This window comes from Platalea leucorodia (genome assembly GCF_965183815.1).
Source record: "Platalea leucorodia genome assembly, chromosome: 6".
In the NCBI taxonomy this organism is placed as follows: Eukaryota; Metazoa; Chordata; class Aves; order Pelecaniformes; family Threskiornithidae; genus Platalea; species Platalea leucorodia.
In genome coordinates, this window is record NC_138828.1 from 65,958,785 (window position 1) to 65,974,722 (window position 15,938).

The 15,938-nt window shown below is 34.4% G+C and overlaps 1 protein-coding gene across 2 annotated transcripts in view; it reads right to left on the reverse strand.

The window, feature by feature from the left end:
• Window positions 1–715: 715 nt before the first annotated feature.
• TBC1D19 (TBC1 domain family member 19) overlaps window positions 716–15,938 on the reverse strand; it is a gene marked incomplete at its 5' end in the record, with an annotated part of 52,311 nt that continues 37,088 nt past the window's right edge. For both annotated transcript variants that reach the window (XM_082315081.1, XM_082315080.1), the window contains 10 exons: window positions 716–809; window positions 1,820–1,890; window positions 2,882–2,997; window positions 3,752–3,843; window positions 5,079–5,188; window positions 7,607–7,639; window positions 8,902–8,946; window positions 11,300–11,384; window positions 15,309–15,371; window positions 15,850–15,924. In XM_082315081.1, coding sequence (XP_082171207.1) covers window positions 735–809; window positions 1,820–1,890; window positions 2,882–2,997; window positions 3,752–3,843; window positions 5,079–5,188; window positions 7,607–7,639; window positions 8,902–8,946; window positions 11,300–11,384; window positions 15,309–15,371; window positions 15,850–15,924 — 765 coding nt within the window. In that variant the 3' untranslated portion in view covers window positions 716–734. The remainder of the gene's footprint in view (window positions 810–1,819; window positions 1,891–2,881; window positions 2,998–3,751; window positions 3,844–5,078; window positions 5,189–7,606; window positions 7,640–8,901; window positions 8,947–11,299; window positions 11,385–15,308; window positions 15,372–15,849; window positions 15,925–15,938) is intronic.

The following is a 15,938-nucleotide window of genomic DNA, read 5'->3' on the forward strand; positions in this document are numbered from 1 at the left end:
GCTCCAACAAGTTCTGAAGGAAGCTATGCTCAGGCCTTCTCTGCAGGGGAACATATTTTACAACACGGGGCCTTTGACGGGACTTTGGGTAGAAGATGCCTGAGATAGCTGTATACCTAACTGACGATGAATGGGGAATGTGTGACTACATCTCTGTATATGAAAAGAATAAAAGGAAGTAGCCAACATGAGAAAGAACATGGAGAAAATTTCTGTGAAGAGAATAAATGAGATAGCAGAACTGGTGTATGATCCTATCTTTTTCTTAGAAAATAAGAAAAAAATCTTGCAAGTTAAAGTATCTTTATTTTCCTCAGTTGATGGTATTTGAGCTGATACCCTCTAAGCTGCGAGCTTGAAAAAGTCGTTTCATACTAAGAGAGAGCTTCTACAACTCCGACATTAATATCACAACACTCAGATCATGAATTACATTTACTTTATTTAATTTAATATTACATGCATTTTAGACACTGATTCATATTGGGTTTTTGCCCAAGTAGTAATTCTTACTGTACAAGTAATAACCACTGCTGTTACGGTGAAATTCAGTAGCGTGCACTGCACACACTCGTGTGCAAAGTTACTGTTTTCAGTTAGAAAATTTTAAGGTCATGATTTCTAAATTAATATTATACATACAACTTAATTTTGGTTTTATGCAGACATTGCATAGTTGATTATTAGCTTCTCAAGAAAGACTGGAATTGTGGCACCGGTATTGTTGAAGCAGATCAAGTGACAGTTGCAAATAAGAAGATCTGAAGAAGAGGCATAACTTTCAGGGTTGAAAGGTCAGCAAGTACAGCCTAGGATAAAAAACAAAAAGGCTTGTTAAACTTGACATCTGAATCAAATTTCTTTAAAGCAAGTCAAGAAATCAGAAAAAGATTCAAATACTACAATACTAACAATAATTAGATTCAGACCTGGCTAGAAACAAATTATGCTGTTTTATGTTAGTGCCTTATTGTATTATTTTTCATCCTAAGATTTCAAAGAAAAAGCATATGTTTACGTATATAAACCAAGTAACTTTATTTTAGCCTTTAGCCTTACTTCAAATATACATGGCATCATGGATGAATAAGGGATCTAACATTTCAACTTGCTTCTAAAAATAATTGGGAATTAAGAATCCTTATCCTGTGGCTTGGCTAGTACTTGTGAAGTAAGTCCAATGTAATGACTCAAATAGTCAATGCCTTCTCATGAAAGTATGCTAAAAAAAAAAAAAAAAAAGGAAAGAGTCATCACAAGCTCTCAAAGTTTGAAAAAAATGCATCACCAGATTTTGGGGAAAAAATATATTTTAACAAATTACTAGAGATAAACAATAATAATCTTCATCATAATGACTTAATTTTCTTAATTTCCCATCTGTAAAATGACAGTACTCACACTGAAATTTCAGATTCAATGCTGACAAAAATAATCTTGTAAAATTTTTGTAATATCAAAAAGCACAGAAGCAACTACATTAAAATGCACTGAGAAAAAAGGTACAAACCTCCACAATATTTCAAAAACAATATATCCCACAAACGTAGATATATTAAAATAGAAAAACAATATGATTGTACAAAATAACTTGATAACATTGCGTTTTTGTAGCAAATATACTCTTTTATTTCTTTTTACCCCAGAAAAGCAGTATTATGTACTGCATGTTCACAATTTCCTTAGTTTTTTATCTAAGGTAAGAATTTAGGCAGAAAGATTTGCACTATGTACCACGTGCCATGTGAAGCTTAAGTTACTCTTGTTGGCAAAGCATCAGAAACTATTTCAATCTCCTCTAACTGAAACTTATCCTTACTTCAGCTGCAGCCAGTGATGTCACCTCCATCAGGTTGACCGCTCGGAAAGCAAACACAGCAGCTGCCAGGACTGAAAGAAAATGCCCAATATTTAAGTTGCTGACCTGTTAATTAGTGGTTAGAATTAATCTTGATGTAAAATACCAATTCTCACTCCCTTAGAGTAATTATTTTGATTCTGAGGAATAATATACAAGGGATGGCTGTGTTTGAGTTTCTTTGGCCATTCTTTAAAACAGATAGGAAAAACACAACATTCTTTCAGAAAAGTCTGAGTGAAAATGCTTGAGTTTAAGGTGACTAGCTTTTAATTGAAAGGGACAAGGTGATTTACAATTAGTTCATTTCTAAGCCAATAATTTTAATTTATTTAAATAGCAGTATTTCAGTTGTGAATGTTATGTAACATAAAAAAAAAGTTCATTTATTTTGCACTATCTTACTTAATTGTATCTCTCTACATAGCTGTCTTACATGTACAGACAGAACCAAACCCCTTTCTCTTCTCTTCTCTTCTATTCACCTACTTTGTATTTAAAATCTGACCCAACTGAAGATACATGTCTTCCTTAGAACCCCCATCTAAAACCTTGCATAAAACTTAGGACAGAATTTTCTTCATAAAAAATACACACAAAACTTCCAAAGTCTCTTAAAAGATAGGGCTTCGAAAGAAGAAATCCAGCAAAATCTGGGGAATTCTCAGTTGCTGTAAGTACTGAAGAAGCACTCGCCATAAATGAGTAACATGAATCTTGCGTTTTGTGGAAGGTGATAAGCTCATGTATTGTTACCACTGAAGCTGAGAGAACATCCTATGTTCTGTTCACAGAGCGCTTAGCTTTTTTGGAGTGCTGTCATAAAAAGAAATTACCTCGCATATTTTTGTTAGAGATGCAGTATTAATGCAATTCTAGTTTTCTAAAAGTTATACTCTTTGACATGCTTTCAGCATTCAAAGAGCAACTATTTTCTTCTTGTCACAAAACACATTGAAGCTAACATGTATTTGCCTTACATCAACCTGGACTTAACACCTTTTGTAAAAATAATTCTATTACCAGCAAGAATTTCCAGAGAGTTGTATCCCAGGATTCTGTCCCACAGAAGCAAGAGCTGATCTGTAGCTAAATAACCAGAAAATGCCCGTACCATCCATTTAAATGAAATTCGTAGCCTGCAAACACGTGATAAAAAAATAGTTATTATATTTCTGTCTCCCATAATGATCAGACAGATCCTCTATAAAGTGAAAATATTTTATTATTCTTTTGCATTTCTCTTCCAGGAGGAATAGCCATTTTCTCTTGCTGCATTAATAATCAATATTTTCCTTTGCAACAGCCATCAGAAAACTATTTAGCATCTCATTTGACAAAGTACTAATATCATTAAAATACTCTGACCAGACAGTCACATTAGAAGGATCCTCAGCTTTTATCACCCTCAATGTTTCATCCTTTCTGCTATTATGCTATTAGGATGGATACCAATTATAACAGTAAGATTTTCAGGTTCTGTTGCACTTGGTGCCATGAGTACACTACAGAATGGCAGCCTCTTGCTCTCTCTCCCCTTCCAGTAGCTTCTGCTGTAACTAACATATCTCTGTGTCTTCTGTCCCCTAGGAAATAAATCACTTAGTTCCATCAGATCGGACATGAATAACTGAAATTTAGTTCAATAATGCAGCATTTCTCATAGAGCAATTCTCCTCTCTTCTTCATAGAACATACATACAGAAGAAATGCACAAAGCACATATACGCAGGTTAGACAAAGGACTCCCAACTGACTTTCAAGGAAAAATGGCACATTGATGTTTGCACTTCTGAATAATTTCTCATAGCTTTTAAATTAAAATACCACAGAACAGCATTTTCAGAACAATGAATCTGCAACATCTGTAGCAAGTCAGAAAGAAGTACTTACGGCTGAGCCCCAATTTCTCGAAGGTGATAAAAGAGCTGGGGCAGATGGGTTTGTAGAAGAGTCTCAAACAGCAAACACAAGGACACAATGCCCTAATGAAACAAGATAATATCCTGAATACTAACACTCATCCTGTCAAATCTGAGAAAACAGTATCAGCATGTAAGTATGCATGAATTTTTAATTCAAGCAATGAAACACTATTAATGATATAATATATAGCTTACATAAGCAGAACACAAGTAACTCTAATGCCTTCAGTCACTAAAGCCTTGCTCCTACAATTCTATGTATGTATTAGCAACATAATATATTTTGATAGTCCCTTTCAACTGTAAGTTACTTATGGTATTTATATGTCAGAGGTCTAAGTACTTAGTGGGTTATTATAATATGACCTACTTGAAATATTTCCACTTTGATGAAATAGAACTCAGTTACACTATATATACACTAAAAAACAGAGGATGTGAGAAATAATACGTCTGATAACTAGAAACAAACAGCAATGGGGATAATTACAAAAAGTTAAATGTAAACGCATTTTAAAATTTCTTTTAAAAAGTACCATGAAAATTGAAAGATTCCTGTCTGACCGGTTTCCCTGCTATTAATGACCGAAAGCACAATGCGCAGCCTTGAAATTGTATATCAAGGAAAGGATTTTCTTTTAACCAGGAAATGTTTTCAAGAAGTAAAGTAACTATTCTGCACTTTGTGAAGGAGAAAAAAAAATTACTATATTTTATTCTTCAAAAATAGAAGACAAGCAAATTTCTACAATTGTCTTACATTCAAGACAGCTGGTCCTGGTCATAAACATAACCAAATTATTTAAAATTCATCTAGTAGTGCTAAAAAGCATGTGCTGTCACACAAAGATACTTGAGGTAAAGAAACAGACATTAACTTGATACCACTGAAAAAAAAAATATCTCTCTGTATGACTATACTTTAGTTCCTCTACCCCAGAAAACACTAAAGTGTGTGCGCTTACATGTTATTGATTAAAATGAAAGCAAGTAAGCATTTATGTGACTTCTCGAACTGAGAAACCTATTGCATAGAAGACTTGACTCTCAAAAAAAAAAAAACCTCATAAAATGAGAACTGTACTATTTTAAAGTACATGATATTCTACAGCAAAGACTAACATTGACATAGAAAACAAAAATATCCTAACTGGAGTTACCTAATATTCTTTCCAAGCTTGTCTGAAGTATATATGTATTTCAATCACATACATAGAAAATCGCACCACTGTATATTATTGCTCCATAGCAAGCAGAATATCAAGTGAGTGGGTTTTAATTCCTAATGAACTTACAGAGGGATGAGAAGAGATGGAATGGAGTCTGAAGAAAAAACGCACATACATCTCACGGAATATCTGATACAATTTGGAAGGTTCATGGTACAGAAAACAAAGTGGAGCAACTGAAAGGATAAAAGAATTATAATTGACTCAACACTGTAAACTGCTAAAAAAGTTCAATGATTAAGTGCATGAAGTATGAGGAAACCCAAGTAATTTACAGTAGTACAATTTACAAAAGCAATACCAAACCAATTATTTAGAAAGAGATATTTTATAATCGAGTCTATCATTTGACGTAAAAAGTTCAGAAAAGAAGTGCAATACATTCTAGGTAATAGTTCTATATATTTCAAGAATCTAAACTAATTAGAACCTGCTTATGACAGTGCTGGCTTCCTAAGCATAAGAAATACACTTTAAGGATAGCTTCTCGGGGGTGTAGGGCAACGATATGTTGAACAGTGCAAGTTTTTAATTCAACCGTTTATAAATTCCAATGTGCTCTTGGGCTAGTGACCATCTCCGAATTGGTGCTCCATTTCTAAGACTGGAATAAGTTTACTGCTTGAAGATGGGTGTTGTGAAAACGAAAATATTGAAAAAACAGCTTTTGGTTGCCACAATAACATCACATAAGTATGACTGATTGATAGAGAGATTTCTTATAAGATCTGAAAAACACAGACATTTGGTACTTTACTGTTTAGAAGTCTTTTAATATACCTGATTCAAAATAATAGTTGGCTACATTTGTAAAGCAGCGGTTGTCAAACTTTTTCCCAATCAGTTCCTTTTTTCTTGTTGTAAAAGTCCAGCATATAGATAAATCTATCGTATATATATGCTGTACAAACATAATCAGTTCCCCCCAATTTCTACTCCACTCATTCAATGGATGTTTTACAGACAGTTGTTCTATATACATTTCTGTAAACAGCCGTTCCATCTGTCCACTCGCTCACCACATCTACTGCTTCATTTTACAGGTACATTCATTCTGGATGACAGCTTGCATTTTAACAGACTCATAGTTTCTATCTCTACATTCACCTTCCTTTCCAGGTTTAGTTACACAAAGATAGGGATATGGATACATTGGTCTGCATACATATGTATACATATGCACATAGATATATGTACATTTATATATATATATGGGCGTATGCACGTGCAAATCCATTTTCATATACATATATATCAGAGAAGGTGGCTTAATAGAAAATAATGGTGTACGTGTATGAGAGGTGGGGTGCAAAGGTAGGGTGAGATCTTCACAGAAATGTATTTACGTAGGAGTAAGAAAAGCAGAGGGTGTTACTAGTGTGTGTGTTTTTAAAGATTGAAGATGGAAGTGGAGGAATTGGCAGTGTGCATATGTACATGAAGCCCAGGAGGGTAACAGAACAGGGCCTGACAGTTGGCACTGTATGAGTGTACGCATGCGAACATGCAAAAGCGTATAGGATTTACATAAGGACCCAGATACTTCCTCCAAGAGCAGCACAGCATGGAATACACAGGATGCTCTGCTTGGTCGCAGCTACCTTACCCACAGCCTGGAGTTACACTAGTGTTTCTGCTGCCTTGCTTTTCAGCCTCCCTCCTTCTCACAACCAGCATATTCTGAGCCCTTGCAAACAGAGAGGACAGGAGGGAGGGAAGAAGCTCACACCCAGTTTGAGAGACGCTGTTCTCAAGGGCAGAGTCAAATACAAACATTTTGAAAAGTGGTTCCACACAGAAAAAGTGAAAGCCTCCTAGTGAGTACCTAAGGAAGAGTTTGTAACTAAGCTGTTCATTATTTCAAAGACTTAGATTCCCTACTCAGGTTCAAATTTGCATTTCTTATTTACATTGCCTGATTTCAATGATCGTGTGATCATTAAATTTTCTTATTAGCAAACATAGCATTTTAAGTATAATCTTAAAATCTGTTTGCCCTGTGATGCCACAAACACCTTTGATAAATCAAAGGAAAAAACTGGAAAGCTGTAACAAACAGTCTGACATTGTTGGAGTCTCTCTGCACCAGCTGCCTTGTTACATCTGCGACCTGAGGAGATTTTTCTGTTTTCTTCCTAGAAATCTTGTTGATATTTGAGCTTTCCTCTGTGCAGTAAAGTAGCAACCATTCTTTCATTTAATGCTCCCTTAGCACCTGTTCTAGGCAAATGGATACAGCAACAGGCCTTTCACATAATTCATGGTTTTAAGAACTCTTTCCACAGGTAACTTGGTTTACTCAGAAGTGAAACACAAGAAAAGAGCACTCTGTCAACAAACTTTATCCCTCTATTTGTATACATTAAAATGTATAGCTCAGCTATTAGCTCTCAAAGAAGGAACTCCCACATGGTAGTGAGCTGTAATATAAGTAAATAGAAACAGACTGGAATTTTTAAAAATATATACAACAGTCTTCATACACAAAGAAACAGAATACACACGTTTAAAAGTTGCAGAAGTACATACAGCTTTAAACTGCAATATGATAAAAAGCAGTCCTGAGGTTTTAGGAGTTTATGAGTCACACTTACCATACATAGAAAAGCCGTGAAAAGGAATTACACCTACAAAACAAAAATATTTCTTTTTTTGTTCTTTTATATTTCTTTTTATCCATGTAAAAAAAAAAAAAAAATGTATTTTTCCCTCAAGTTTCCAAATTGTATTCTGCCTACCACAGGAATAAAATATTTCCTTGTTATGGCACCTGCAGTCTTAAATCTCAATTTTGTAAATATTTAAGTACAGGAATTGTATCACTTACTTCAGTACAACGAACTACGTGCTTAAACACATGCTATAGTTCCTAGAAAGCCAAGTAAAGTTCTGTTTCCATGAAGTTATTACGTGTAAGCTTTGCTGAAATCAGAACCTAATTTCAGATAAATGACAACCTGTAAATGTCATGGACTGACAAGGAGAGAGCAGGAAAAAAGGAGGCCAAGACCTTTAGTAATTCATGTAGTAGTCAGAAAAAACATGTAGAGCAGTTGGCAGTTGTATCATGACAGTTCTCTCCTCCTTTCCACCTGATCTTCACTCCCATTCATTAATTTTCATATAGGACTGGTAAGAGGGAACTGCTTTGGCACAAGGTCATAAGGACAATGCTTCATGGCTACAAAGCTGCAAAGAATTGCAGAGGCAAAAATGGAAGAAGGGGGAACAGAAGTATGCGCTACAACTGACACCACTGGAACACAGAAGACATAAAAGACAAGGCCAGAGACACAGATTTAAGACTGGTGACGTAAGGCCTTGAAAGCAAGAGCAAAGAGCTTGAACTTAAAATACAAACGCAGCGCAAAAACAGCAAAAGGATTCAATAGACAGGGACTGATACGGCCAAAATAAGAGCTGAAAAAAAGAATTTTAATAACCGAAGTATCAACAGCAGCAATGACATTAACTTAAAGTTATATAGATTAGTCATGTCTGAATTTTTAAAATGAGCACAAATTTTGAAAGGAAAAGACTTTAAGGTGTGGTTTGTTGAGTACTGAAAAGTTAGGGGTCAGACAGTTTCAGCATGTATCGTTCAGATCCTCTAAGTGGTGATACAAGACTGGAATACAAGCTGCTGCACCAGAAGTTGTTTTCCTTCTGCTTCCCACACACATAGACAAACTCCATATGTGACTACTAACACCAGGCTGAATGTGGTTTTGGAGTAGCTTCAGTCCAGCTTACTCCTTTAAATTAACAAATTTTGCAGAATAACAGCAAAACATAACTTGTAACAGAAAAAGAAGTTATCATGTATTTGAGAAAAAAATCCTGTATCTTTCCAATCTACCACTAGAGGAGGCAATAGTATAATTCTTACCATTTGGAGGATAGAAAACAGCATACTCTTCCATTCCAAGTTTTCCTGTGAATCATTAAACCACAATTAAAATATAATTAAACTACTAAAAGATGTGAAGAGTTAAATTAAAAAAGATACATTCTAAGTTACAATTATAAAAATCATAACTAATTACGTTATTGACCATTTTATATTGTCTAAAACAAACGAGCAATGCAACAGGACAGGTACGGTGTCAAGATATAAAACTAAAATGCAGCACCAATAAGGGAGGATGACAAAGAAAAAAAAGAGGAGGAAGATTTCAGCAATGCCATCCCATAGAGATTTTATTTGGGTGTGTCTTAGGAGCGCTAAAGGTGTTTGCTGCAGACCTTGAAGACAGTGAAGCTCATGAGGGAATAAGGTTAAGGGGATAAGTCTGCCATGCTGTGGCAAACTGACCTAGGGTCAGGAGAGGCATTTAAAAAGATGTAAGAACAGATAAAAAATATTCAAGGCTTCATTAAGCCTGCAACAGAGAGGAAGATGGATGGTACAGTTTTGATATAACAAAAAAATATTTAAGTAATCTGTTGGATACAAAAGATCAATTAATTCAAGACAATCATTGGTAATATGACTGACCATGACTTTTTCTCTTCCCTGCAAAATGAACATGTTATATTAGTTAACCATATTTTAACTATAGAACCTAATAATTTAAAATCCACTATTAAAAAAACCCAACAATTTATTTAGAAATATAAGTGTTCTAAAGCATAATTACAACTAATTGAAAGCTGTGATTATTTTATTTTTAAAATGAGAAAATTCAACTAGAAAATGTAATTACTTATATGAGAATGTATAGAATATTCAGAGATCTTTTAGATCTCTGTGTATTTTGTTCCCTCTACACAGAAGAATTTAGCACAGGGAACTTTTGTCAGGTTCAATGGAGTCTGGACTTAGATATTTTCCTGTAGCATGAATTGACCAAATTAAATTCAAAATTAACCTGCAAAGCTCTTGCCTACTACACCATGAAAATAAAATCCAGTATTTTCCAATTACAGAAATCAGTTGTTTCATTAAACTAAAAAATACTTTTTACTTTTCCTTTCAAGAGTTTGCTTGCTGTGCAGCAGGGAGTTGTAATCTGGGAGTATTTTTAGCATAAAGCACATCTCTTGGAAAATTAGCCAAAAATAGGACCTACAAGTCTTTCAGATTTACGCTGCACAGGTTCAGCAGAGATTTAGATTTCAGCAACTTCATTCCCCAGATTTGTCTAGGAATAAGTAGGATGTTCCCCATAGCTGTGTTTCTGGGCTGCCATGACTCTGTGCCTGAAGTGAGACCTGGGATCCCACTGCTGTCTGCTCTCAGGTGAGCCCTTTGCTTGTTTCAAGAAGCAGGTAAAGAAAACTCCCTAATTCAGTTAAAGAGAGAGAAAAGACCTACAAAGCAATAAAGGAGGAAGAAAAAAATTAGAAAACAAATGTTGCCTCTAGTGACATAAGAAGCAGCAAGAGGAAAACTCTCAGCACAGGTCCTGTTCAAAAAAAGAACTTGGTACGGGGATCACATTTGGCTAAATACACTGGCACGAGGGACCAAGGAAGAAAATGGGAATGCAGAAAGTAAAGGTACATGGAAAAAAAAGTGATTGGGTGGCTGAATGATTCAGAAGAAAGACAAAATTAGGAACCTCTGGGTAAAGCCGAGGCAGGTGAGGATTTAAGATGCAAGGAAACAGAGCCCAGAGGTATGGCATTAGAAGCTGGCAGAGAAGGCAAGTGGACTGAACCAATAAATTTAAGATTGTTAAGAAAAATAACACTCACATGACAACTTAGCCAAAGAACACCCAGAAGTAAGCTAACACTCTGGAAGATGTCATGCTTTGAATAAAAATCGGTATAAGTCTGCGTGGTAGAGCTCTGCTCTCCCAGACCTTCAAACAGAGCCCACAGTTCTTCAGCAACATGGTCTGCTCCCATCTACAAATATCTGCAAAACTCACTGCTTTGGGAAGATAACATCCTACCACCACTTCCAGTTGCTAAATTGATTGAAGTTGCAGAGGACAAGGTTGTGTATTTAAATTTCTAGCTCTGATGAAGATAAATGTTGTCAAGATTTTATCATATTGTCATAATTGTGTGTTTAATTTATTTTGGTAAAAAACTGGAGAATTATACACAGGAAACTACAGTAAAAGAACAACATTGCAATCTGGGCGTCATGTGATCAGCTTCTAAACTGTCATAATAGAATCTGTGCAGATGTCAACTGGATACATGAAGTTTTTATTAACGTTCTTGTAAATGTAGTCTGCTAGGTGTAATGAACATAAAGGAAATTCACATACTGTATTACTGCAGCAGTCAACAAAAATCTATACAATCTTTTATAAAACAATTCCTTTTACCTCGTATATATGATTTCGGTGGGGTAGCACTACTGTAAGTGAAGTGCTCCAATACAGATGTATCTCGGGAAAAACAGAGTAATACCTGTAGAAAAGACAGCACATAAAAACCAGCTGACTTACTGGATCAACAAAGCAATGTCAAACAGATTTAAGAACCTGCCTTAATTAGCACCTGTTAGATGCTATTGAACAGAGCTAATATGGTTGAAAGCTCTTGACCAACTTAATTTACTTTCCTGTCCAAATTTCCAGGCTCGCTTTGAACTTGCTATGATTTTACCTTCACATTCATTTGTAGTCTGCAAAATATTCCCATTCTCCAACCCTCCTCTTTGCCTCAGCATGGGTTTATCCCCTTCTGTCACATCATTAGTGACTATGCATGCAACTGGCTGCTTTGATGTCTATTAGGTTATTTTTCTGTTCAGTTACTATGACCTGGGGAAGTCCTAGTAAGTGAATAAGCAAATGAAACATTTAAATTTTCGCATGTGTGCAGTTCGAGAAGACTGATCCTAACATTCGCTTTCATTCCCAGGGGCTTTACAGAATGCTTGCATGATATTCAGTTCTTTCAAAAACCACAGATTATAATGTTCACCTCATATCCATAAGTTCTGAAATGCACATCGTATTTTGTAAAATATATTTGTGGGTTTTATTGTTTACATAAATAGCTAGTATTCACAGCAATTGAGTATAAAATTAAATACTAAAAGCATTCCTAGAAAAAAATTAACAATGAAGAACCTCATCCTATATGCAGTTGTAAAAAATGTAATAATTAGTATTGTACTCGAAAATTTTCATGTTTTCATGCAATCAAGTTTCAAGTTTTCATGCACTATCAAGAATGTACACAAGAGGGCACACGTAAGACAGACTTCAATTTGCTGCTGACTTTTTTGCATGCATTAAACCCTCTCTGCTCTTGTAGGTTTTAAGAGTTTGTTTGTTTTAACTGTAGCCAAGCTATAAAAGGTGGAAATGTTTTAGATGTGTTTCACTACATAATTTATTGTGAAGAAAAATGAATGGATTTTTCCTTCAACTAATTATTGCAAATATTTTCCAGATATCAACATTTGCCAAAAGGAAACATACAAAACCGAAACAGTGTGACATCTGAACATCATTGCTTTTTTTTATTTTTTATGGAAAGCGGGTCATATTTTGAGACATTTTCCTTCTTTGAACCTCAAAACTATTTCTCAGATACAAACACCTTTTAAAAAATAAATAGTGTCTTTATCTCAAACAGTTTAAGCTAAATATTATTTCTGCACAATACACAATCATTTTCATAGCTGCCAAAATATAGCTGACAATAACAATACACAGGCAAATGTAATTCTCTGTATATGTTAATTGAGGTGAAAGAAAAGAAACTAATCTAAAAAGGACATAATTTATGTTCTCTCATAGGGGAAAGAATGTAACCTTAATTTGAGGCCCCCTTTTTTAGGAATACAGTGTCCAGTACCAGTATCTGGAAGTCTTTAAATTAAGACTATGCATCTTCATAGGAGATAGACTCTGGCTCAAACATAAGTTATGACTGTACCTAAAGTGGTAAAGCTGGTGACATTCTTTGCATATATTCATTATGCAGGATGTAAGACTAAAGTATTCGCATTAACCTCTGGCCTGAAATAACGAATTTACAAATTTACTACTTTATATATTATTTTTCTCATGCACAAAAATGATAATGCTAAAGAAAACAATGGCACAAACCACTTTTTAAGTACAGAAATGTTTGGCAAACTATTGGATACTTATAATCAAAACTTAAAACCACTGAATTCAAAGGACTGAGAAAAAGAAAAAAAAACAAAGCCAAAGCTGTTATCAAAAAGAAATTACTATCTTAAAACCGTATTCTATTTCAATCGTTATAAAGAAGTAATAAAAACATGTAAACTTTGGGACGAAGAGAACAAAGATATTAAAGGAAATAAATTACATCATTTCACAGTGTTCTTCTCAAAAAGGATTGCATGCTACTAAAGAGGTACCAATAATCCAACCAAATATCCTCACTGTTATTTTAGGCCCAAATTTGCTGGTTTTGATGGATGCTTTATCTGTTAACTAATACACAGACAAATGCCACACTCTGATCAATGACTTGGAAAACTCGGAGGCAGTAACTAGTCATGAAAAAAACCACAAACCCAGTGCAAACAGAAATAATTTATCCAGTTTAAACTAACATTTTTATTACCTATTATTTTATTTAGCCAATATTAAATTCCAGTTAACATATGAAATCAATAAAGAATATTCATATCAGAGTGACTTATAGTGCAAAATTTTTCCAGGGGCCACAGAACAAAATCATTTGGCAGCAATGCGTTTGCAAATTAGGCTGGAAGAGAAAATTATCAAGGAAAGTGGATAACTTTCTTCTAGAAAAAGTGTCTGAAGAATACCAAAAAGTACCAAACAAAACTAGAGCAACTAATAATTAGAAGTTTGAGATATTCTTTGTCTCAAAGCCTTGCAGTAAAACTAGGCACTTCATTTTTTCAGAGATTTTTGGTGACTCTCCTTTAAATTACTAAGGATAGTTTAGTCTTTTTTATGATTTTCATTCTGTGATCATTCTTTTAGTTAATAGAGATATATAAAAAATTAAAATATTCAACTGTGCTATATATTGAGAATGATGAACAAAATCTATTTCTGACGGTCTTAAAACAGAAGATTATACTGTATACTAGCTCATACTCCTTCATAGACTATAATCCTGTGTCCACTGGAACTGGCAGTTAATGACTAATTAATGTGCCTTAGTAGTCTATATAATGAATGAAGCAGAAGTAAGAATGAGATTTTCATATCCCATGATGAAGAGATAATGTTACAATAATGAAGATCATCTTTGACCCTTAAATCAAGAAAAACTTCTACATGTAAATATTTTACTGAATAAATATCAATGTTTCAGTTGTCATTATGTAGTCACTTTTCAAATTTTAATTCAGAAACAAATTCAGATACGGATCTTAATATTGGAACTATTTTAAGTAAAAAAGGCTATAATTTCATGAGGTTATAATTTTAAGTATTAATGTTTAAATGCTTATTACGCTAAAATATTATATGTAGATATGATTGAATAGTATGCTTAAATAGTTATGCATGTTCTTATACCTATATGGATTAAGCAGCATTAAGGACAGTTTCTTGCTTAGTTAAATTACTAGCAGTTTTACATATTACCATCAAAGAAGAAATCGTTTAGTTTTACATAGCTCTAAAACAAAAAATTAAGCAAGTCTAACCTAACAGATGTGACTAATGAAATTGAAAGCACTGTGGAAATGGTAAGTTTGCTGCATGACATTTATGTTGACACTGCAATCAGCTACACATTAGGAAATTCATAAATGTAATGTCCTTCTATTTAAGGGCATTTGACAGGCAGCAATGAAGATAATTCTTTATAAATTAGCTGGGTTCCCCATTGCTAGAAGCAGCTTTGGAATGGGAGCAATCCTAAAAGTAACCATACTTACCTTATGCAGAATCAATGTCTTCAATTTAAAAATATGTCAATAAAATCTCTTTTATGCTTATTGCAGTAGGTCACTGTAAAGCTTTTTTTTTTTTTAAATTGGGACCCTGAATATACTTCGCAAGTCTTAATTTCTCTGTACGCCACAGCTGTTAATCATTTTATTATTGCAAAGCTGGAAAGGGGAAGAATATGGCTGACTGTGTATTTTCCGGCTTACTGCATAGGAAAGACATTGTGTAGCGTCCTTCAGAGTAGGAGTTTTAGAAGCCTGTCCTGCTTAATCTGTTTAAGTGTACAAGATTAATTTACAGTATTGTTATTCAGAAGGGAAAGTATATGTAATGTGGCAAACAGATACTGTCTAGGGTCCCACTGTACCCTGCCTACACATGAAACACAAAGGCAGTCCTTACTCCGAAGATGATATAATCTCATAGGAGTGTACTTTCTAGCTTCTCTAAGAAAAAATTAGTTACGTACCTGATATAAATAATCCTCAAATACAAAATAGTAGTCATCATTGCTTGCCGTCAGCTTTACATCCTGTAATCAAAAAATACAGCAGTTTGGAGCCAAAAGACATCTTTTCAGACTCCCATAGAAGCTAAACGTAACACAGTGGTAGAAGACACTGTTTCACCATTGAACCATGAAAGAGCTGTAGTTAAGCATATACTCCACATTTTAAAATTAAAAAATGCTATATTAAGTTCATGATTAAAATATTCAGAATTGAAACTTGAAATGGAAGCACTCAGACCCCAGTGCTTTCTTCCTCACAAAACCAGTTATTGCTTCAAATGAAGTTACCATTTCTTTACAACTTAATGGCTCAACTCAAACAAATGTCTTACACAAGAGCCAACACAGGCACAAGGAGAGAGTTTACAATAACAAATTCACACTAATTATTCTTACACTCCTTAAAACCAAACCATCTAACATTTTCTTTGTTAGAAAACCAAGATACTGGTGTGATGAGTATATAAATCACTTAATCACTGTTTAGTGAATCACTTACTTTGTAAATCAGGCTGTCCACTAAAAGGTCGTGCTGAATCACATTCGACTTAAGCTGTTCATAATACAAGATATCCTAAAATTAAAAAT